Here is a 23,788-nt window from a genome sequence, read left to right on the forward strand (position 1 = left end):
AGTCTTGATCTCCAGGCAAAACTGGTTTAAATCCTACAAGGCAGTTGTTTGCTTTAGTATCAGCTGCTTCTACGGCGGGTGATACAAGGCCCCACTGCCAACACTAGGTTTTGGTTGTCTGACACACATTGACCGTGGGCTGCCCAAACAACTATATCTTTCTACTTGTACATAGTTCCCAGGCCATCGTGGTCACATTGTGTGACTCCTTGTTCCCATACCGCTATAATGGAGATGCTGAGAAACTATCATTTCAGTCTAAGGAGTAAGGTCTGTCCTCTTATCCTGCCGAAGTGGTAACACATGGAATGCCCTGGCTTCGTACGGCAGGCAGAGTTCTACAGAGGAGCTAAGTCTTCAGGAAAGTTAAGCTCAAGTTACACAAATAATAATTATTAGACTGTGTGCTACACTGCACAATTCTCATTCCAAAGATGTGTGCTTAGCCCATGATCAGCAGTAGGATCAGTTAATATTAGTAGAGGGAAGCATTTGGATGGGAAATGCCTGCTACACATAGGAACGTGCTTTTGTCAAAGGAAAGCAGAATAGGCAGTGTGAAAGGGAGGCAATAGGAAGGAAATAGGAGGCTGTGCATCCCTGCAGCATCCTGCGTGCCAGTCAGCCTCATCACCGGGCTGATAGTGCTAGTGACGGCTCTCATAGCTTATATTAACTGTGTACTTATTCTGACTTGTTGAAAGAGGAGATAACAGCCCCTTGGATGCAACTGCACTGTCACTGTGATGGGTTCTGGTTTTTCTGTTGCTGTTTTTGAAGCACCCAAGTACCTTACTGGCTCCACCAGCAGCTCCCTAACGTCCTCCCAGGCATCTTTGTGGGTGCCTGCCGTGGCTCCTGCTCTCGGTCCCGCCGCGTGTGGCTGAGATGGCTCCTGTCTCGGCGCTGCTGCTGCGCCGCCCTGCGTCGGCTGCAGAACTTGCTCAGCTTCAGCAGTTGAGTGTGTCCAGCACAGCCCTCGCGGGGCCTGTGCCAGGTCCCTGCCATCTCCAGCAGGTCTCTTCTCCCTCACTGGCTTGCCGTGCTTGGGGATTCCTGCCACGGAGGTGTGGTGGCATCCTCTCCTCCTGCCCTCTGTGCTGGGACCTGAGCATGGCGGGAGCCTCGCTATTCTGGGCCAGGCTGCAGTTACTGGTGGGTGTCTCTGCTGGACACCTGGTGGAGCTTCTGCCTGGGACACCCCCTAGACCCTCCTTGAGATCAAACAGCCTTGAGATCAAACAGCAAGGGCGGCAACTCCCACTGGCCAGAGGAGGAAAGGAAGAGGTCACAGTCATCACCAGTATCCCAAGACCTTTCAATAGCAGGGAATTTGGTAAATAAAGAAGATCCTTGGAAGCAGGTTGGACCCAGCAGAAGGCCAGACCCCTGGTAGTCTCTGACAGTTTGACCTAGGAAAATATCTCCTTTAACCATCTGTTTTTTTTTGTGCAATATAGAAGTTGGATTCACCAAGAGATTTTAATGATAGCGGTAACATCAGCGCACCCTGCCTGTCTCTCAGAGTGGCTGATCAATACGGTAATTTTTGTCTAGATGCCTCGAACAAGAGTATTTAAAGCCCTTTAGGCATTTTATTACATGCAGTGATCTTATGAGTCTGTAAAATGGGATTGTGATACTGAGTTTTGTAAAGAACTGTGTAAAAGCACTTTTAGAGATGAAAAGCTCCATATAAAATCAGGTGTGGTTGTTTTATCATAAATGTCTGAAGCCTTTCTGAATACCATTAAGCTCTTGGCTTTTATATCCCCCAACAGTGAGTGGCACTGGTTAATGCTGCACTGTGTAAAATGGGATGTAAAATAAAAATTAAAGGTGTGTTGCTTTGTGGAATGCCCTATTTTTTGCTGTTTTGTGAGAGCTGGGAATGGGAACAGGAGATTTATTATTTCATACAACTCCCTCTTATGCATCAGCTCTCCCTAGTCTAAACAGTTAACAGTTCACAATCACTTTTTTTTTTCCCAAAATCTTTCTGGACTTCCTTTTTTTTTTTTCTTTAGTGATAGGATGTCCAGAACCAAACACACAATCAAGGTGAGGCTGTGCTGCCAATTTATGTATTTTGGTTTTATGCCCATTTACATATTTTGACATTGATGCTTTGATATTACAACTTAATATTTTAACATTGTTCTGTCTTCCCTTCTTAACAGTCAAACAGCTTGTCTGGGTCTTTTTGACTCCCATTTTTCATTGAGCAGGTGCCTTCACTGAGCCGTCCACACGATGCTCCTGTTGGGTGGTTACAGTTAATTTAAAGCCCATCAGTGTGTGCAGGCAGGACAAATTGTTCCTTCCAACATGTGTAACCTCGTGGCCGTTTCTGCTCAGGGTGATCTGCCAGTCTATTGATTGTTTGTCTGTCTTTGGTAGGGGCTTGGCAGGGCTTATTTTTCCAGGCTGGTGAGTAATTTCCATTGCATCTCCTGGAAGTTTTGTCATTGTGCAGTTCTCTCTAGCAGGGAAATTAAACCCTGGTATTAGAAAGGGTGTAATGGGTCGCTTGGCTGTTAACTTTTGACAGTGATGCAGGGCAGCCCATCCATCCTGCAGAACCCCCTCTGCCTGGTGGGTGTTATCTCTACCTCCTCCTCTGCTGGGTGCATTTCTCAATGTTTCTAGTGGTCATTCAGACTTAACTGGAAATCATGACATTGCAGGTGCTCATGTAGACAGCTCCTGCACTGTCACCTTGTCTAAACCTGCTTAGAGCATGTCGAATGAAGCTATGGTGAAAACACTGCTCAGTATTGCAGTTCTGTCCTAACTAGAGATCTTTCCTATTGTTCCTGTCTGAAGTGCTGGATCTGGTGCTGCAGAGAGGGAATTTTGAGGGGAGAATGGGCTAAAACAAACATGTGATTTGAAAGAGTGTCCTTGCATCTGGTTCAATAATGACCGAATTTTCTTTTCCCTTTCTGTGAGGGAATTTATTGAAAGCCACGTGAAAGTCCCAATAAATCTTTCCTCTTTCTCTTTATTGACTCTTGTGTTAAAATGCTCAGAGAATTTTAGTGGACTGGAGAAGAATGATTTTTTTTCCTCTCTAAATCCCTCCTAGCCTTTTTTTAAAGTCATATTATATTTAGCTAGATGATTTTAGTATTCTTTGTAATTATTATCTCAACTAATTTATTTGATATAGAATAAAAGCTAACAGGACTATAATTTCCCAGATTACTCCAGACTTTTTTAAAAAACGGGCAACGTTTGTTCCTTTTCACTTTGCTGGAAGCTATCAGTTTTAAGACACAATCCCTTTTTTATTATAATTACTTGTCTCTCAGCCACTTTTAAAATTCATCTGCAGATTTCCTATGATGGAAATCTTTGGGGTTGCTTCCAGGAGCGGCGTTTTCTCAGGGATGCTGCTTTGGAGAGCGTTTCCTGGTTGCAGCTGTGAGTGGGGAGCAGGCTAGGTTAGGCTTCCCCTCTGCATCCTGCCCCATGCAGGGAATTGCCCACGGCTTGAGGGGACATTTCCCTCCTTGTTCCCGGGCTGGGTGTGGGGGAAGATGCTCATGGGCACTGCATGGTGCAGAGCTGCTGCTGGATCTGTTGGAGCTGCCGGAGGTGCCTGGTGCCCCTTGTAAGGAGTCTGTATGAACAGTGGTCGTGGAGGCTGCCATCATCACTGGGAATTTCTGGTGACTTTGTTTGTTTTGTCTTGGCCTAATTGCATTTCACGTTTTCTCTCCGCATTCCTACTCCTCGTTCCACGTTTTGCCTGAGTGAGCCCCTCAGGGTTGGAATGACTTTTCTGAAGGACTTTTTATTTGAGGAATTGCTTTCACCATTTCATCTTGTTGTCTTTAGGGGTGTTCCTGAGCCCTCTTACACAATCTGTCCACAGATACTCACATTTGTACCAACATAATTTACCTTGGGTACTTAGTTTCCTCTAAATTTGTTCCTTTAAGACCAGATTAGCATCAGCCCCTTTCCTGACACCTGTATGTCTCATGCTGTAAAGAGCAACTCTTTGCCAAGGTCTCTGTAGGTAGACTCTTTCAAAAGCATTTAAAATACTTGAGAAGCCAAATCTGTTCTGCATCAAGGATAAATTAAAAGATGTCCCCCTTCATCCCAGAGGTGCCTGCTCTCCACAGCTGAAAGTTATTTCTTTCATTATGGCCCATACGAAACAGCTTTAATAATCAAAGTTAAGGGCAGCTTCCCTAGGCTTTTGGCAAGCCATGTTTTTGGGTCTGATAGCCCTGCTGTGGGCTAATGGAGAGTGTATCCTGCTGAAGCCAGGTGAGAGAGAAGGAGAAGCTCTCATGGAGGGTAGGAGGAGCCCTGTGCCCATGCAGACAGGTAGGTGTTTGTAATCCAAGTCACTTCCCAAGGAAGGCTTATTCTTAGTAATCTCTGGTGTGTGAAATGCTTCCTTTCCCTGCAGCGTGATCATGGTCATAGGCCACATACAAGTGTGTCTGTGTCCAACTAGCTGCTCTTGTCAGCTCTCCTCCCTGATAGGAATAAGAGCCTGCAGTGTAGAGCTTGTGCAACAAAGGGCAGGATCTTGTGAGACTTTGAGGAGAAAAGCTTGGAGCTGTTCTAGGAGATTCCCATTTACCATGCACTTCCTTGGACATAGCATAAAAACCTGTGGGTCAACAGTACTGGGCACTAAGAGAACTGTAACACTCCTACTGTGCCTGTGATAAGGAGAAGGTGGTAGGTGAGGAGAACAAGTGCTGCCTGTGGGCCCTGGCTGGGCTTGGGGAGGTCCAGACAGCTAACAGTGTTAGGAAGGTTATTTTTTTCTGCCGGCACCTTGACCAGATTGGTAAGATGAGACCTTGCAAGCCGTTTGCACGGTACCTCTCTGTCTTTACTATACTTCTTCTAATACAAATTGGACTCTTGTAAAATTTAGGTCCTAAGGCAGATTTCCCTCTTTCAGGATAAGACTGTAGGGGCCCGTAGGGTTCGCAGTCGCCTTCTCCCTGCTGGCGGCAGGGCCTGACGTTGCCCAGCCCTGCCGGGACACCCAGAGCTCTTGGTGCATGAGGCTGTTGATGGAAGTGCGGTGGCAGCACTGCTGTGCGTGTGGACTTTGCTCTTTTGCATCCCTGGAGCCCTCTGCAAGGAGTGCCTTTCTCCTGCCTGCTGGGCACTGCTGTGTGCTTGGGGCAATCTCGGATCTCTTCGTGATGGAGAACTTAGAGGGACTTTCATTTCCTTTGCTCTCATGCTAGAGGAGTGAAGGGCCCTCTCTGCCCCCTTCACAGCAGTGACAGGCATGAAAATACCCCCTGCAGGCAAGTGTGTCTGATCCCACTGCCTTTTCAGCTCCTCCATCTTTCCAACTCTCCGGTTGCTCTGGGCTGCTCACCAGTGGATCCCTGGGAATTCCCGTGGGGCCGGTGGCGCTTTGGTGGCAGCGCTTCCAAGCCGGGCTGGCTGATCCCCAGCACCCAGTGACAGCGCCAGGGCTGCGGCTGCTCTGCCCTGGGACCCTTCCATGGCTCCTGCTGCAGCCTGCGAGGTGGCAAGGCTGGGGATGGGCTCTCAGCGTGGGGACTCCGGGGCGTCTGCAAGGAGCCGGCCTCATGTGGCGGGAAGCAGCTTCCCCGCCATGGGCTGAACTCCCTGTGCTGCAGCAAACTTCCCAGCTCCCTCCCCACCTCTGCCTTTCTCTTTCATGCCCTTCTTTCCTCCCTGCTTTTCTTGCTCTCTTGTCCCCTTCTGTGCCTTCCTTTCCCTCATCCCCTTTGGGCTGCTCTTGCCCTGCCACGTGCAGGGGAATGGGAATGTTCCACATGGGAACAGGCTGGGCAGGGGCTGCCTTGTTCTAGCAGGAGCTTTGGAGCAGCCCTGTGAAACGCAGCAGTGACTGAGGAGCCTTCAGCGAGTGCTCGTGGGCCCCAGGCTCAGCAGCGCCGCCGAGCAGGCCGTGCGGGTTGGGTGCCTCTCTGCTTGGGGCTGGGCTCACTCTGCTGCTGTGGCACATGCCTGCCCACGTGTGTGCGTGGGCACCCGTGAGGGTGCCAGGTCTCTCATCCTGAGCGAGAGACTCACACGTCTGCGTTTCCCCTCGCTCTCCCTGGGGCTGTATTCGAGCGCTGCAGCTCAGCACCCAGCCTGTCCCCTGGCATGTGCCCAGGTGGGGTACATGGCACCTGCCCCTTGATGGGATGCTGTGCCACCTCAAAGGCAGACAAGAAATTGAGCGTGTGTGTTGGTGTGCCCAGGCATGTTTGCTTTGTCACTCCCGCCTGCGGTGCACTTCAGAGCTTCTGGATGTGTCTGTCACGACGTGAGCTCGGGGTCTCCTGGTCTCATGAGGTCTGTGAGCAGAGAATTTGACCTTCAGGGGCTTCTTACACACAAGCTAAAGGACTTAACAGCCTCCATTCAGATAAGCATCAGGCATTACCAGGTGGTAGGTGCAGAGTTGTTTTTGTGCAATTGATTTGCTCTAGATTTATTAATGCACTAGAATAAAGTTATCATAAGTTTATTAAAGAATATTGAGTGTAACCATGTCCTTGACAGGAGCCTTCTGTAGTGAGAGTAATAAAGGCAGAATAAATCATTGTCACTAAAGGATATAGCAGCTGATGTCTTCTGGAGACACAGAAGGAACTTCAGGAGCTGAAATCCAGGACTGGCAAGTGCTTGGCAATAGGCATTGCCATGTGGTGTTTGCTCTTTGGCTACTGTGGAGAAAGCTGCTGAGTCTCTCAGCTTCTAGAACCAGGTTCAGGGTGATCTTTGCTGTCAGTGAGCACTCCTGGCTGGACAGGAAGGTGCCATTTCTTCCAGTGGTGCCCTCAAGTGAGGGGAAGGCAGTGATGGACTGCCCAGTTACTGTTCTTGTTCACTGTTAGATAGTCTAAATTTTTTTTAGTTGTGACAGATTCTCTTTCCAGGCTCTTGGTAAAGCATCTGAACTGGGCTGGTATCTGTTGTTTTCTTTCCACTTTACTCCAGTGCACTGAGTATAACATGTAGTCATGGTCCTGACATGTAATTTTCACAAAGGGTTCCCAAATTGTGTGTCACAGCAGTAGATCATAGTGAGAGATTATGGGCAGACAAGTTGCTGTGCAAGGATGTGTTACATGACAAAGCCCCAAACTAGCATATGGCCACTGACTGTAGTACATGGGCAGACAAGTCTTTAGCCCATTTTAGTGTGGAGCATCTTGTCCTGATCTGGTCCAAGCCCTTCTGGATCAGACCAGGATCCTAGAGCTTAGCTCATGCCTTAGATCATGATGACCAAATCTGTTGAAGGAAACCCCTGGTGTGCTTGCATACTGGGTGAGTAAAAGGGCTGTATATATGTGTGTGTATGTATGTGATGCATACGGTGGGCGGCTGGGCTGACGCTGTGGTGTCGCTGCAGGTCCACCTGCGCTCGGCCGAGCGCCTCCGGGAGCTGTGCTGCGCCAACCGGGGCACCTTCATCAAGGTGGGACAGCACCTGGGAGCCCTCGACTACCTGCTGCCCGAGGAGTACACGCGCACCCTCAGGGTGCTGCACAGCCAAGCGCCCCAGAGCTCCCGCCAGGAGATCCAGCAGGTCATCCGTGAGGAGCTGGGCAAGGAGGTAGGAGCAGGCGCGGGCTGCATAGGGCTCAGGGAGCCATGGGCAGCTGGAGGAAGGGAGTGAGGAGGTGCCTGGTGATCTCCAGCTGCAAGAGGTGTCAAGGAGAGTCGCCTCCTGTTTGCCCTGGGCGAGTGCCATGCACGTTTTCTCTGCTTATTGATGAGCATTGCTGGCAAGTTTAGGAAAGGAGAAAATTATAGAGGAGTAGTAGAGTGAGGACTGCCAGGTGGAAATGACAGGCCTCGGCAGAGCAGCGTGCCCGGGAGCTTGTGCCAGGCCCGCAGAGTTCCTGGAGGGCAGGATGGGGGACCATGGGCTGCACTGAGCAGGGCACTGTTCGGGATTCATGCTTGGGGAGACCAGTGCAGATGCTCCCCTCTGGCTGCACTAGAGCAATTGCAGCCAGCACTGACAGCCCTTTACTTGTTCAAGCCCCTAATTAACCCCCAAGGAAAAAATAAATAAATCCCTTTAATAATAGCATAAATCACTTGTGGCGCTTGCAGTCAGGTAACAGGGAGCTGAGGAGGCTGTGTCACAGTTAACTCTCGGCAGCCCACAGCATGGCGAGCAGAGGAGCGGGGTGCCCATGTGCATTAGCTCTAAGAACCGGGCGCTTGGAGAGGGAATCCTGCAGCTCTGCATCCCGTGTCTCTTGGAGAGCTCCCGTCACGCTCCTAGCCCAGGCTGAGAGCAGGGCTTCGAGGATCATTGCTGGTATGAGGAGAGGCAGGGAGCAGCACTGGTGTGCAAAGACATTCCCAAAAATTGGGGAAGGCAGGAAGCTGAGGAAGGGAAGCTGTGTATGCATGTGGAGCCCTCCATTTAAAGTGTAGGGGGCTATTTGGGGGTGTTCCTGGCTGCCTGAAGGCGTGGGGAAGAGGTACTACAGGACACAAAACCAGTAAATGAAATATTTTGACCTATTCAGTTTATTACATATCAGTTTGGATGGGGTGGGTCTGCCCGAGTGTAGTCGTAGGGCCTAAGTGTTGCCTGGTCAGGAAAGATGATGAATATTTCCCCTGAGTTTAATGGCAGGTTAAGGTGAGCCCCACACCTGCTTCCTCGCTGCTCCCCCCAGCCACCCCCTTCCGTTACAGAGCAGCCACCTTGAGCTCGGTTTATGTGGGGCCGAGCGGGGTGCTCAGTGACGGGCCCTCTCCCTTCCTCTCCAAGGTGTTTTCAGCTGCCCCGGGTAGGCCCTGTTTTCCTTTCCGGAGCGAGACACCTCTGTGCCTCATTGACTCGCAGCGAGGTCGCTCGAATCCGCTCTGCGCAGCCGCCTCCCCGCTTAGCATTCACTTCACCCACATGGGCAGCGCTGGGTGATATTTGATTTTAAAGACACAGAGGAAGAAGACAGAAGTGGAAGGAAGGAAAGAAAGGGAATACTAATGAGAAGAAGAAAGCAATGATTAAAGCAAGTAATAGAAATGAAGAGCATGAGATGGGCAAAAAAATAAGGGAACTGCTGGAATTGGGCAGTATTAAAATCAGGGGTATTGGAGGAAAAAAATCAAGGCATTTACAGACAAGAAGGCCTTGAGAAAATCTAATGTACCAAAGTAGTCTTTTCTGAAGCCCAGAGGATTTGATGGAGTTACTTTAGGAACAAATTTAATTCTAGAGTAACTATGTCCTCATTGCATTTTAAATACGATGTGCTTAGCTGAAATATAGATGGAAGAAGGGCCAAGCTGGAGTTTCAGAGCAGTGGGGAATGCAGAGAGGAATCCTGAAACTTTGTCCCATGGGGCCAGTGTGACACCTAGGAACTGGCAGAGGAATTTAAAAGGGAGAAAGTGTTGCTGAGGGAATCTTGCCAGGGGACCTGAACCTGACCCTGCTGCTTTCAGATCCAGTAGTAGGACTTCAATCACCTCCAACAGGCACAAGAGCTGGCTTCCAGGAGAGCCTAAAGTATAGGCAATAATAATAAAATCTATACAGTTTGGACCAGTGCAGATCCTAGGGGGGAAATAATAACGGTAAAATAGATTTTTCCTAAGGTAGCTGGCAAATGAAGCAGGCACTTGCAAAAGCAGTTTAAGATCAGAAGAGCCAATAAATGTGTAGGATCGTTGTGTCTTGGTGAATTGGAAAGAGTCTGTCTCCTGATGTGACCTCTTCCTGAAGATCTTATCCAGGGCCTGGATGTTTGACTACTGGGGAAGGTTTTATTTGGAAATGGGAGAGTGTGTCAATGGACTGCTCTCTGAGCCAGGACAAAGCACTTGTGACACATGGCAGTTTGACGCTGCGCTGTTGTCACCATTGAGGCTCATGCAGCATCTTGCTGGTGGAAGAGCTCCCAGTCCAGGCCGGCAGCGTGGCTGGAGACTACAAGGTGCAGCATTTAGCTCTGTTGCTTGAGCTAAGGACTGATTTAATGACAAATAGCATGTCTTGCTGATCCAGCCCAGAAGGAGAAGCCTCACACAAGCTGGCTGTTTGGTTACCCTGTCAAACTCTGTTTTGAATCTAGGGCAATATCCATGAGCACATATGAGGGATTATCAGGAGAGGATAATCAGTAGGCCCCAGTGTAAGTGTGGTAAATAGATGCTGTTTTTCTGTTCTTACCCAGAGTGGGTTGGCTGAGGGATGGTGGGAGATGATAACTATGTTAAGTATAAGTATTATAAGTGAGAGGGCAGAGAAGAGATTCTTAGGACAACATAAGTAGCAATGGTGGGAGAGACTGCACAAAGAAACCTTTACAATGACATTTTCTCTGCTTGGCTATTAAGACACGGGGAAAGAGAGCTGGTTAAGCTGTGTGCAAGAGAGATGCAAGAGCAGAATCAGGCAACTTCTGGCCAATGTGGAGAAGAGACATTTAGGGAGAAAGATTGATGAGATACTCTGGAAAAAGAATCTTCAAGAGTTGCTGCACCTTGAAAGTACAAAATTGTTGCTCTTAGAAACTAGAAGTGGTGAAGAAACTGTTTTGGCAGTATTGGGATGTAGGGTGCTTCCTCCCCCTTGGCAGCCTTGTTGGAAGGGGCTGGCTTGTGGCTCTGAGGTGTAGGGAAGTCAGGGAGACGATGCCACTTCCAAAGGTGCAGCCAGTCTTAATGTGTGTGACTTCCCTGCATGGACAAGGTGCTCTTGCTGCTAGGGCTGATGGCGCTAGGGAGAGACTCTGCTGAAATGACACCAGCTTTTCTTTGCTCTAGCCATGGCCACTCTAGAGCTGCTCTCCCTGTAGGACCGTGTAGCTGCAGAGTGACTTGGCAGCTGTTACAGCCCTGCTCTTCCCTATTTGCTTGGAGTCTTTCTGTTGCTTGCTCCAGTGCTGTCCAGTCCCTCATGGCTCTGTGGATCTTGCTTCTCTCCTCCCATGCAACAATAATGAGTTTAGATACTGCAGCTTCTACTATAAAGTCTCCCAGTCGCCCATCTTTGCTCTTCTCTAGCAGGTTGTGGGTCGGGGTTGTCCTTGGCCCTTGCCCCTGGCATCTGCCTGAAGTTGTGTGGTTGGGAGCCAGGACAGAGACACCATGAGCAGCACCATGAGCTGCACGGTGCCCAGCAGCCCTGCTGCCAGGGATGGCACCAGGGCCGCCCGGCAGCGCGGCGGGCACGCGGCACGTCTTGCCTGGCTGCAGGAGGGCACCAGGCTCTGGCCTTCCTCATCTGCCCTTGTCTCATCCGCATTTCTCTAGCTTCTCCCTAGCAGCTGTTGAGGCTTTCTCGGAGCCGAGTGGGAATTGCTGAAGCTGGAGCAGTCTTGGATACTGTTAAGTAAGAGATACTATAGTATTGGATGCTATTAAGTAAGAGATCCCAGGAGATCCTGCCCTGGCTGCATTTACCAATGCACACACATTGACCCTACTGCCTGTCAGCCTGCACTGCGGGGGGAAGGATGGGAGGCAGGGCAGGCCCTCGTCCAAGAACATGCCCGTGGTTGAGTGTGTTGCTTCCAGTCTTTGTTCTGTTCAAAGCTGGGGAAAGGGTTGGGGACAGCCCATAGGCTGAGAGTTTTTGATGCTGAAGCCAAATTGTGTAAAGGCCTTAAATAGATGGAAAGTAAGACATTTAAAAGGATGTCCATCCAACTCTGCTTTTTGGGAGCAGTAATGGGAAGTAATTCCTAATTGCTTGATTACTCAGTGCCTCCAAGGAGACCGTCCTTTTCATCCTCAGATAATTGCAGCTTTTACCTGTTGTTCAGGAACTATTTTGCCATTTGCCAGAAGCCTCCATGCCGCTTGCAGCCATGCAGTGAGGGAGCTCTCTGACCGAGTGGGGCAGCTTGTGTCAGTGGTTTGAGTGTGACTTGTAGGTGAAGTACGTGTGGGAGAGGCACCTCCTGGGCCCTGGGCTGTGCTGTGAGGCAAGATGCGCTCACACAGACGGTGATTTTTGCAGAGGCCTCCTCTTCCTATAAGCATTCTCTGTACAACATGGCAGCCTTTGCTCTGCCAGAGAAGAGGAAGGATGGATTGATTCCCTTCTGGAACTGTTTATCCGGATTTTAAGGCTGGCATATGCTTGCTTCTCGTCTGCAGAACTGTTGTAGTAGTGTTCAGCTGTGTTGGAGAGCAATGCAGCCTGCAGTGGGATGTTTTGCTGCATGTCCTCTGGCATCCAATGGAACGTGATCCACTTTCTGATGAAATATGTTGCCCTAGAGAAGTGTCTTTTTTACCCTGCTGGATCACAAAGTCTTTAGGTCATGGTGCTGCAGATGACGTTATGGCCAAGGAAGCCTGTTCCCGGGCTGGCAGTACCGTCCAGCCCTTCCAGGATGCCAGGGGATGCGCTGTGTTTCCTCCAGCATTGCTCAGCCTCACAGCAGTGTTGGGCACAGGGTCCTGGATGCCTGGTGTGGTCACCAGCACACCTGCTAAATAGCCCTCGTGAAAACGCTGTGGGCTCTGCTGCAAAACCCCCAGGTTCCTGTTGCTTCGGACCCTGGGTACCTGCTTCCCTGGGTACCTCGCTCCAGCAGTGCTGCATGGGGTGCTTTTTGGAGTCAGCCCCCTGTACACTACCCATAGACACAGGAAGCCACATATAGGTTGGCAAGGGTCTGCTTGGCCTGCTGAGGGCTTGGTGCTCGTCCCAGGAAACCTGCCCCGCTGCCTGCCAGGCTGGAGGCTGCGCTGCCAGGACCTTGGCCCTGGGAACACTGGGGGCTGCTGCGAGCGCTGGGCTGGGAAGGGGAGGGGAGGACTGGGCTCCCAGTAGCCTCTCCCACCCCTCTGCTAGCCTCTCTCTGTAGGCCCGTCAGGGCTTCCAAGCAGCTGTCAATAGAAAACACATTTGTATTAAAACTATAATGAGGAATAAAAGAACTTCACATTTTTTTCAATAACTGGGGATATAAAAAAGAGATTTTTATCAATTATGAAAAGGATTTTGGCCATAAAAAGGTAATTTAAGGAGTCTGAGATGGATGGCGAAAAGCATTAATGTCACCCAAAACAAATGGGCTGCATTACTCAAGTGCGAGGCCAGGAGAGCGGTGCCGACGCCGCTGCCTCGGCCGGGCTCCGCTGGCCGTGCCGGGGCGGGAAGCTCCAGCAGCTGCTGGCAGCAGCCCCGTGCTGGGCCCTGCTGCTGGCCGTGGGGAGCTGGGCGCCTTGTTTTGCTCCTTGTGCTCCTCGAGTTTGCTCCCAGCTCCTGCGAGAGGATCCCGCTGAGGCCTCCTCATGGCAGCCCGGGTGCTCTAAGGCTCCTTGCACAAGTGAAGGAAGGTTTTGGTGGGTCGATTAGACCTTTGAGTTCCTTCACACTGAATTATTTAACACACAGGAGATTAGGCAGTGGATTTTCTGTTTTTTTTTCTTTGTCTTCAGCAGCAAAATGAAACATTTGGGATCAAGAAAATGCCATGGAGAATGGCCTGATAAGGTATAATTCTGATCTGCAGGCTCAGTGACTCCTGACTTGTTAGCATCTCCTCTTTTCTTTGATCTGCCTACTCTGTTCATTCTTGCCCTCTCAAGACCATGAGAACGTGATGCAGCGAGTCTAGAGACTTCTGGCAGAAGGCTATGTGTGGAGGAAGTAAATGCTGTAAGGTGAAATAGAGCTATGGAGCCTAACCTTGGCACTTATGCATCCTCCTAGCACACTAGAAGCAGAATAGTCAGTATAGCATTTTTATTAATTTTAGCAGGTACAGGTTGTCTAGTAAGCCCTCTTTTGTGACATTGCTGGGATCAGTCAGAGAAAGCTCCTGATGCCTTGTAAGGATGCTGAGCTGGAGAAAGGAACTGGTCTGCAGTTTTTCCTCCTGTGAAAAAGCTGCTATGGCTGAGAACATTGAAAGTCTTGCTCATGGGAAGCCTCACATGCAACATGCTCTTCTGCCTTGAGAATTGCAATAAGAACTGGGATCTTGGGGCTCTTGAAGGTCTTTGCACCGTTAATGAGTGAAGACTTTCAGTCCCTAGCAGGTAGGTTGGTCTGAGAGGGACGCTGATGCTCTCTGTGGCAGTCAGGTTAGGTTTGTGAACCAGTGAGGTCCATTTTGCACACATTTTCTGTAAGCTTTGTAGCACTTTGCTTGTACAGGATGCATGGTTCAGCGCCAAAGCTCTGAAGCTCTGTGACAAGCGATGCAATAAATGCCCATGACCTCCTGTTCATGCCAGGAGAGCTCAGCTGAAGCAGCCCCGTGTGCTTTGCCTTTACAAAGCTCACATGAGCAATCTATCTCCAACTGGCAAATCCTTGGAAAATTTCCCTTCCAAATGATTAGTAGAAAATATACATTAGTTGGATCATTTCATATAATGAATGAAACTCAGGTAGCATCAGTTGTGAGTAGAGAACAAAGCTAATTTTGCTAGATACTTTATTGGATGTAAATGATTAGTTTGGGTCTATTAACTATTATTCCCATTTATCAAGCCAGCCTGATGGAGGCTAGAGCAGAGCAAGTAGAATTCCCAGGGCTTGCTAAGATGGGTTGTACTAAAGAAGTCACTCCAAGCAACTTTTCATAAAATTCTTAAGGTTGGAAGGGACCTCTAGAGATCATCTAGTCCAACCCCCTGCTCTAGCAGGGACACCCAGAGCACGGGGCACAGGGTGGCATCCAAGTGGGTTTTGAAGACCTCCAGAGAAGGAGACTCCACAACCTCTCTTGGCAACCTTTTCTTTGTGGGACTTGTGTCTTTGCTTCTACTCGTAAGAAAATCTCTAACCTTCTGATGGGCTCCTGTTCTATCCCACCTATCCAAGCCTCTCTTTAGTTCTTTGCCCCGCAGCTTGACTTCTTTATTAAGTTTTTTGGGAATTGCTGAGGCTGGTTCTTAGTGGCACATCCTGTCCAAGGCTTTCAGCAGTCATCAGGACTAGCTCACAAGTTACTGGTTGGCTTCTCCAAACTAAATATCTATGACACCAGGTCGTTCTCCATATGCACTGCTGTGGATGGTGTAGTTTCTGTGGCTTTTCTCTCCCCATTGACCACACAACCATAGCATGCTGATGAGGCTGTGCTGGGCTGAGCATATCCAGTGACTTAGTGTCCTCTACCTGATGAAGGAAGAAGTGCAGCCTGAGCAATGGCAGGCTCTGGGCTGCTCTCTCCTGGCATTGCAGCCTTGGAGGGGCCGGTTTGAGGTGGATCTCTGTGCTTGGTTCTTCCCAGGTGAAGCAGCCCTGGGGTTAAGATGTGGTGGTTTCTGAGATGGGAGCCCCTGCTGGCTTTAGATAGGATCTTCCAAACTGGTTCATCTCAACCCCAGCTCAATGGTTTTGAGCTACAGAAAGATGAGCTTGGTAATCCCTATCTTGTTCCTATCCCTGGGCCTGGCTTTGCTCCATTGTCTGTTTTAGAGCTGCCTCAGCTCTGCAGAGAGAAGTAAAGCAACTGGATTTGGGCCCTTAAATATTGTGTTGCTGGATCTCCGAGCAGTGCGTGTGAATTAATCACAATTAGCCCCCTACCTTCTCCTCAGCTACCTTCTCCTTTCTAGCACCTTTCTCCAGTAGAGCCTGAGGGTGTCAGGGCAGAGCTGGTGCTCCAGGCAGGAGGAAGAGAAAGGAGCTGCTTCTGGGTGCACCTTGGAGCAGCAGCCCTTCCCTCTGCGACACCCACCACACTGCAGTGGCAGCAGCAATGCTGGGCCCATAAGTGCGCCTGATTTATGTTAACTGTTGAAACGATAATGTTTAATCTGTAAAGTGCTAATCTATTTTTTATGTTGATTATGAATAGGCCAGCTGTGCCTACTTTCCTATTCATAGAGTTTAGTGAAGGAGCCCATTTTGCAGGCTGGGTTTGGAGGGTGATTTACATGAGAGCAGACACTGCTTAAAGGAAAGTGAATGAGCTGAGTTAAGTCACCGAACCAGAGACATGGCAGCCCAACAGAAAGATATGGTGGTGATAGGAAGGTCTGGAGGTGAAGACGGAAGAATGGAAGGAGGAAGAGAAAGGAACAGAAAGGAACAAACTGCAGAAGTAGCAGATAGCAGATGAATCAGAGCAGAGGCATGAAAAGCAGGGCAAATAGAAGCAGGAGAGGAAAGAGGGGACTGGCAAGGGGGAAGGATAAGAAGTATCTTTCTCTCTGTGCTCAGATCTGGAGCAGAAGGGTCTCTCAGCATAGCAAACGCTGCATGAGTGCAGTGCCGTCCTGCCAGACCCGTGCCACAGACCCTGGCACTCTGCTCCTCGCGTGCGCTCCAGCTCGCACAGCTCCCCGGCACTCTTTCCCCTGCCTCTCTGTGGGTGGACTTCACCCACCATTCCCCCTGCCAAGAACTAGGCACAGAAGTGCACTGCCTCCTCACCCTTCTCTGCCAGCCCTGGCACAGCTTTCCTTGCCCATCACGTGTGTGTAGTCCCACCTTTCCTTACCCTATATCCCCAAACATCCCCTCACCACCCTGTGTATCCCCATTAACCCGCCCACAGAGCCTTCCCCCTGCACCCTTCCCTTCTGTCTTATACTTCATAAAGCCCCCAGGCATTAAAAGCTGAATCAGAGGTGTTTAAGAGGAGGTACAGATGATGTCTGTTCCCAAATGTCCCCATATATCCTCAGGCTCTGGCAGCTGCTTATTTCTCACAGGGCTGCTGCTGCTGTTCAGGCTTACTTGCTTGTGCAGGGCCCTTGGGGCATCTCAGTCTAAGGCAGAGTCTCCTTCTGCCTATCTGTGACTGACATTGAGCCTGTTGTCTTGGGTCCATTGACCCTCTCCTACTTCTTTCAGCCAATTTGTGGCAAGACGTGTTTATACCCAGAGTCAAAGTGGCCATGGAAACTCATTTGCAGGGGGATGATCATCATCTGTCGTGGTCAGCATGGGCCAAGTCAGAGTATGTTTGTCAAAGCCAGCAGAAAAGAGTATTTCATTATCAAGCTGTGAGAAGATGAGAACCTGGACAAGAGTTTTGAAGTGGGCCAACAGAGACAAAAAGACCACGTTCGTTTTGAGTGTGTTGCACGGGAAGAATATGCAAGGTTTAGACCTGGTCTGCAAATGAGATCTAGAGGGAGGTCACTACTGGAGACTGTACCAAGGCTGCAGGCGTGTTTGGTAGATGTGGTGACATTGTCCATTGTGGTGAGAAAGTAGTGGGGAGGGTTGAGTGAGAAGACTGGGAATTCTGCTTTAGCTCTATTGAATTTGAACAGACAGATGAATATCTGAAAGATGATGTGTAAGTGACAGGCTGAAATTGTAGTTTGGATAGAAGCAGAACTATCTAGGGTAGAGAGGTAGATTTACCAGTCACCGGGAAGAAGATGGGAATTTTATGCACAGTATTTTCCAGAGGTGGTGAGGGAAGAAGGGACTGTGGGCAGAACTTTGTGGACCATCTCCCTAGAAGATGGAGGAAGGGTGAGGAAGATGCTCAGACATGCTGACAGAAATGATCTAAAAGCAGAAGGGTGAGGAGGATGATGAAGAGGAGCATGCTGACTGTGCCGAGCACGGATTCTCTAAGCCATAGCAAAAACTGTCCTGGGAGACTATAGCAAGCTATAACGGAGTGGACAGGGCAGGAGCTGGGCTGGAAGGAAGTCTAGCTCCAGCTGAAGCAGAGGGAACTCAAGGCAAAAAGGACAGTGAGATCAGTGGTAGAAGGGAGATAGGACAGAAATGGGAGACAAATGAGAGGGACCAATGGGAGGTTTTAGTTCTACTTTAAGACAGAGACTCCTAAAGGTGGTCTGTATTTCAAGGCAAAGGAGCGGAATGTGTGTGTGTGTGCGAGAGGAAAGGAGTGATCGTGAGGGAAATAAGGTGACAGAGAGATAGAAAGAGGTCATGAAGTCAAGTGGATGTGTTAGAAGGTATTTGCAGAAGTCAGTTCTCTTCTTTAGGTACTGCTGGGATATTCCTGCTACATTAGCAACTTAGCTCTCTTCTTAGGAAGCTAAGACGTGCAGGGAACAGACTGACCCTCAAAGCCTAGGATCTCAGTGGGAAGCGGCCACTGTCGCCCCTTCCGAACCTCAGAACAAGGGAGTCCTGTCAGGCAGGTGGGATACAAAAAAATAGATTTTATTGGTAGAATACTGGTGTTGCCTGTCCTGCCTTCGCTGTTCCATGCTAAAAGAGATGGGGTTCTTCATTTGTTAGTGTGAAGGGAGAGAAGAATTAGATAGAGAAGGGAGAGAGGCCCTTCAATAAAAAACAAAAAAAAATCTGCAAGTGGGATAGTTGTGTACTCTCAAAGGACTGATTCAAGTCTTTCTCAGGGATTTGATGTGTGTGGCTCTATCGTCACAGTTAGGAGAGATGCAGTTGAGGCAATTTTTCTCTAAAAAGGTGGAGAAAAAAGAATGCCTTTAATGAGCATTGTTCAAGTCAAGTGGAAGACAGCTCAAGATAAAAGACCAAATTAAGAGAAAAGGAAGCATTTGTATGTGCAAGAGGAGGGGACGGAACATGAGCAGATTGGAGCATCTGCCCCACAGCTTGCTAGAGTGTGCAGTGCTGGAGAGAGGAAGGCTCTCCCAAGTCATTGGTCTTTTTCAGCATGATGAAATGGAAAGAATCCAGCAGGAATATATAAATAGGTATTTGCCTTTGCCTTAGCTCTCCAAGTGCCTTAGCCACTTGGAGAGAGCTTTATCTTCCACCTTCTTTCCACACAAGTGTAGCTGCTGATGGATTGTGAGTTGACTTTCTGGATCAGGATACGCTGTCTGCTGTTGTAGGCAAGTCACGGTGCAAGATCACACTGAAAAAAAACTGGCTGGAACTGCACAGTGGGTCTTGTTTAGGTAGTATGAGGGTGACCAGTTGGACAATAGGTTTATTCTGAGGTGACAACAAATAGGATGCTGAGCAAGACAGGCCCTTGTGTTGATCAAAACCATATCTGGAAACAAGATATGGACATTGTCCCAGTGGCTTGTATAGGGTTGGAGAGACCAGAGCTTTGTTTTCATGGAGGGAGATCCTGAGGTTATCACTGATTTCACTGATGCGTCTCTACAGGGAAATCAATTATATTGGATGAACTTGCAGATTATCATCAAAATTATGATACAGATTCCAACACCTTTTTTTTTTTCCTTTGTTAATGGACTTTTGTGAAAGAAAGCACTTATTGGAAGGTAATTCTGGGTGTGGGATGGCAAATGTGGAGGAAAGCTGTCTGCCCTCTTACAAAGTGAGGGTGACCGAGCCCTGGAACAGGCTCCTCAGAGAGATTGTGGAGGCTCCTTCTCTGGAGATCTTCAAAATCCACCTGGTCAAGATCCTCTGCAACATGTTCTAGGTGACCCTGCCTGAGCAGGGATTTGGACTAGATGATCTCCAGAAGTCCCTTCCAACCTCAGCCATTCTGTGATACTGTGAAGTGAAATGGTTTGACCATTGGTGATATTCATACTGGTGGATAGTTTAGAAGCTGGTTCCAAAACATCTGCTGTTTCCTCACCCTGTTTAGCTGTATGTGCTAGCAAAGATGTGCAAGCCCTGCAGGTAACGTCTGGACTCTGCTTTCCTATTGTCCAGCTCGATGTCCGCCTTATGTCAGAAGTCTAACGTGCTGTCTCTTTGCTTTAAGAGCATCTTGTGAAGCCAGCACCTGGACAAAGAACAGCTGGGTGAAGCTGAGCATGGGAGAAGCTTGGCAATGCTAACAGAAAATCTGTGTAACTCTCAAGTTGCTGAGTAGTCTGTTAATCTTGGCATCCTTTATCTCTTGAAGTAGTAGGACACCTGATAGCTTCGCTGGTAGAAAGCATTCATCTCCTTGTGACAGGATGTTAGATTCCAGTTGAGCAGGCCATGGCAAACCTTGCTTTTATTGGATTGGATGTTGCAGTCTATTTTTGTCTATAAATAAAGCAAGCTTACCTATTCAGCAGAACAGTTGCTGGAACCAGCTGGCCTGATTTGTCACAGTGTGATCTGAGTTCTCACTGAACACAGCTGGGCTTGAGATTTCTATCCTGATTATCCAGCCTGTCATAGAACTTGTCTTCCTGTACTGAACCCTCCAAGGACAGCTGTTTCTCAGCAGTGCAGTGGGGTTGCTGGTTGACATGGAAGGTGCAAGGCTAGGAAAGGCAGGACTCACTGAGAGCTGGGCCTGGACTATTGAATGCTGCCCAATTGTGACTTGGGCTAGTGGCTGGACACATTTGCTGGCATCTGTGCTAGAGTGAACTTTTGTCACTGTCACATTAATGCTGGAGAATTCAATATCCGTGGAAGCAGTAACATCTCAAGAAGAATGAAGTTGCTGTTTCAGATAGGTTATAATGCTGAGCAATATACAAAGGGATTCTGGTTAGGCTTTCAGGGCTTTGGTGAGTTTGTGGGAACCACGGACAAATAGCTGCCCTGCAGGGAGAGGAAATGATCAGATCTGCCTCTCAACTGGGATCTCAGGAGTGGTGCATCAGCTCTGAGCTGTTCCCACCTCTTGCTGCTGCCACCACTGGCACTGGTCTCAAACCAAGGTGGATTAGATACTTTTGTCTTGTTTTAAAGATTGGGTTTCATTCAGGGGGAAAAAAAAAAAAAAAAAGATAGCTGAGTGTGCCTGAGCAGACTGTTATGCAGGAGTAAATAGGGACAGAATAAAGGGTGCTTTTTCACAAAGTATTACACTATAGGAATTAATGATGCTGCAGCAAGCAATGGCAGATACATATTGCTGTACAGCTCAGTGGATGGCAGAGGTGAAAGAGAGGGTGGCTGCACAAGGGCTTTCATGTTACTTTTCTAGGTAGAAGAGACCACAGAAAGAGGATGGTAGGTGGACAGAAGAGGAAGTAAGCAAGATCGTGGGCAGTGGATGGATGGACCTACTTAGGTGTCCAGATAATGACAGAAAGTGCTCTTGTTCTTGCAAGGTTTTGTTCTGTAAGACTCATGCTTTTGTGAGTAGGAATTTGATAGGATCTCGGGTTCAGGTACCACAGAGATTCTCAGTGGTATAGCTGTTAGTGGACTGCAGAGTATCAAAATGATGCAAGATAGAAAGAACAGGGCAGGAACTTCATACTCAAGGTGGCTCAAAGCCCTTTCCCAAGGTAAGTTGGTGGCACAGCTCAGACTGAGCACTGCACAGAGGTTGAAAGCCTGTGGCATTTAATTGTCATACAGTTAAATTATTAGCATGGGCCAGTTAAATTATTAGCATGGGCTCTATGGCAGTTTTGATGTACACCAGAACTGTTCTCCTAAGCCGTTACCTTACAGCATAAGGAAATGATCTTGAGGTCTGGGAGACACCTGTCCAGTAAACATCCAAGGCCAGGTAAGGGGAGCGGTGGCTATCATCAGGCTAATGAATAACTAAAGAAGTTATCCTGTGTCAGCTGGACGCTTGAAGCTTTTGCACCTTATACTGTCACCTCCTCAGGCCAGGCACAGAAAGGCTGAACTTGGTAAGTGGCTTCTTGCCTGGTATAGGTGTCTTGTTGAGAGACATCTTCATAGCATTGGGAGGTTATGGAAGGCACTGTGGCTGACTTAGATAGTGGCATTTCCTTGGGTCACTGCACAGCCGTAGCAGGTTGCAGAGGTCACCGTGCTAGCCAAGGTGCCCTGTTTCATGTCAGGTTTAAAAGCATGAATCCTCATTTTACACAATGAACCCATAAAACCAGGCTGAAACCCACCCCCATCCTGGTTTTGTGATATTCCTGTGCAATGTTAGCAGTGATTAGTCAAATCAGCCACTGTCATCATACCAGAATCAAACAAATACTTACCATTGCCAGATAAGGTAATATGTGTGTAGCTGTATATGTAGTAAGTGAGATATATATATATATATATAAGATATGTATGTGAGATATATGTGTGTGTGTGTATATATATATAAAAAAATAAAATACAGATAGGTTTTTAATGATAGTAAAGTTGCCAGGGGATCCCAAGAAGTTAGAAGAGGACAGATTTCCTGCTAACTGGACAGCCCTAATTCTGCCCACCTTTGAATGACCACTGTGAAATGATATAGCCCAACGTCATGCAAGAGGTCAGGGAGAGACGAACTTAGAGATCAGCTCTTTTGGATCAAATTTGATCAGAGATCAGCTCTTTTGGATTCTTTTGGCTTCTTAAAGCATATCACGTATTCCCTGAAATGTGTCATGCTTCCATCAGTGCACAGGATGGGAAAGTAGTAGGGATTTTGTGGAATAAATCGTAATTGTTTCACTGCATCAGAATATATGCACTTTTCTTTCTACTTGCATTTCATTTTGATGCAATATATACCTGTATACGTGTACATTTATGTGTATATGTAATATGAACACCATGGAATTCATTCAGAAGACAGCCATTATTTTGTATATATCCACAATATTATTTTAAAAATTGAGTTAATAAATACACACTCTTGACAGATGTGTTTAGGACCCATCAATTAGGCTTGGCATTCATTAGTGGAGAAGAAGCCCAATCAGATTTCAGTGACTCAAAAAAGCCTTCCATAAATCGTGGGCCGTTGGTTCTGACGTTTGATAAATTATTCCTCATAATCCACTGTCTGCCACGATAAATCTAATCTTTCAGTTTTTGCTGTCTTAATAATTCTTGGAGCAACACTGTGACATTTTGTTTTTGTAGAGAGGATAGAAAGGCTGGGTGAATGGAAAAAAAGTTCTCCTTATGTGCCTGGGAGGTAGATCTCTACTCTGAAGTAACATCTTCTCATGCCTAGAACTCTGGTCTTGCAGAATTGTAGGGATCAGCAATACCGTGGTGCCATGGATAGTTACCTGTTCTTGAAAAGGTGACCAGACTAGACTGACATTTGCCTCTTCTGGACCTAGTCCAGGAAAGGCATTCACGGTTTTGAAAGCAAATAGAGTCTTAGTGTCGATAAAGAGATTTCCACAGGCAAGTGTCTGGAGATGGCCTCTCTGTGCTGCAGCTCCTTAGCTCCTGCCACATGTTCTCCAGATCTGCTAGGTCCTGGCGGAGTCTGCTATGGGAGATCTTCACTCTGAACCCCGCTTCTGACCAATCTATTCCACTTGTGGTAGTGGAATTAAGCTTATTGCCTGAAAGTTGAATGATGCTTTTTGTGAAGAGCCCTGTTAGCAGGACTTTCCCTGGAGACGGGTCCACCTCCCCCTGTGGTTCCCACACACCCTCTCAGTAACTCGCAGGTCAGTAACTTTCTAGCCTGTCAGACAGCAACCAAGCCCCAGGCTGACAGCATATGTCAAGTGATTCCTTCATCTTCCATCCTCTTGTCATTGGGATAGGTCAGTCTGGTGGGAAGAACTGCTGAAGAACATGATGGCCATACTGGTCAGATCAAAGGGTAAAGCCACTCAGCCTCCAACTGCAGCCAACACTGGCTGAGAGGCAAGAGTTATAAAAGTATGGCAAACTTTCCCTGATGTGATCTTCCAGCGTCCATTGATGTGATCATTAGAGATTTCCTGGGCCAGAGATTGTACCTGGGTGTTTAATAATTTGTGATGGATTTTCTTCATTGATTTGTCTAATTGCTTTTTGAATCCACCCACACTTCTGGCATTCAGAACATCCAGTGACAAGGAGCCTAAATACATACATTCCATAGCCTAAATACAATGACTGTGGAAAAAAAAAATCATTTTTCTTGTTTTAATCCTATTTTTTTGTGCTAATAGACAATTGCTGATCCTGAATCTTCTGAGGAGAGAATGAACATTCCCAGTCACATTCTGTGTGGCAGGAGTGATTTTATAGATCTGTATGGCAGTCCCTCCTTGTATCTCTTTCTAGACCAAAGAGTCCTTT

The 23,788-nt window shown here is 48.0% G+C and overlaps 1 protein-coding gene across 1 annotated transcript in view; it reads left to right on the forward strand.

Moving 5' to 3' along the window:
- The window catches only part of ADCK1 (aarF domain containing kinase 1), a 60,361-nt gene that overhangs the window by 8,091 nt on the left and 28,482 nt on the right, over positions 1-23,788 (forward strand). Inside the window, exon 3 of the mRNA XM_026048302.1 lies at positions 7,388-7,591. Coding sequence (XP_025904087.1) covers positions 7,388-7,591 — 204 coding nt within the window. The remainder of the gene's footprint in view (positions 1-7,387; positions 7,592-23,788) is intronic.

The sequence above is a fragment of the Nothoprocta perdicaria genome, unplaced genomic scaffold (assembly GCF_003342845.1).
Source record: "Nothoprocta perdicaria isolate Ctin4 unplaced genomic scaffold, notPer1 scaffold_53, whole genome shotgun sequence".
Lineage (NCBI taxonomy): Eukaryota > Metazoa > Chordata > Aves > Tinamiformes > Tinamidae > Nothoprocta > Nothoprocta perdicaria.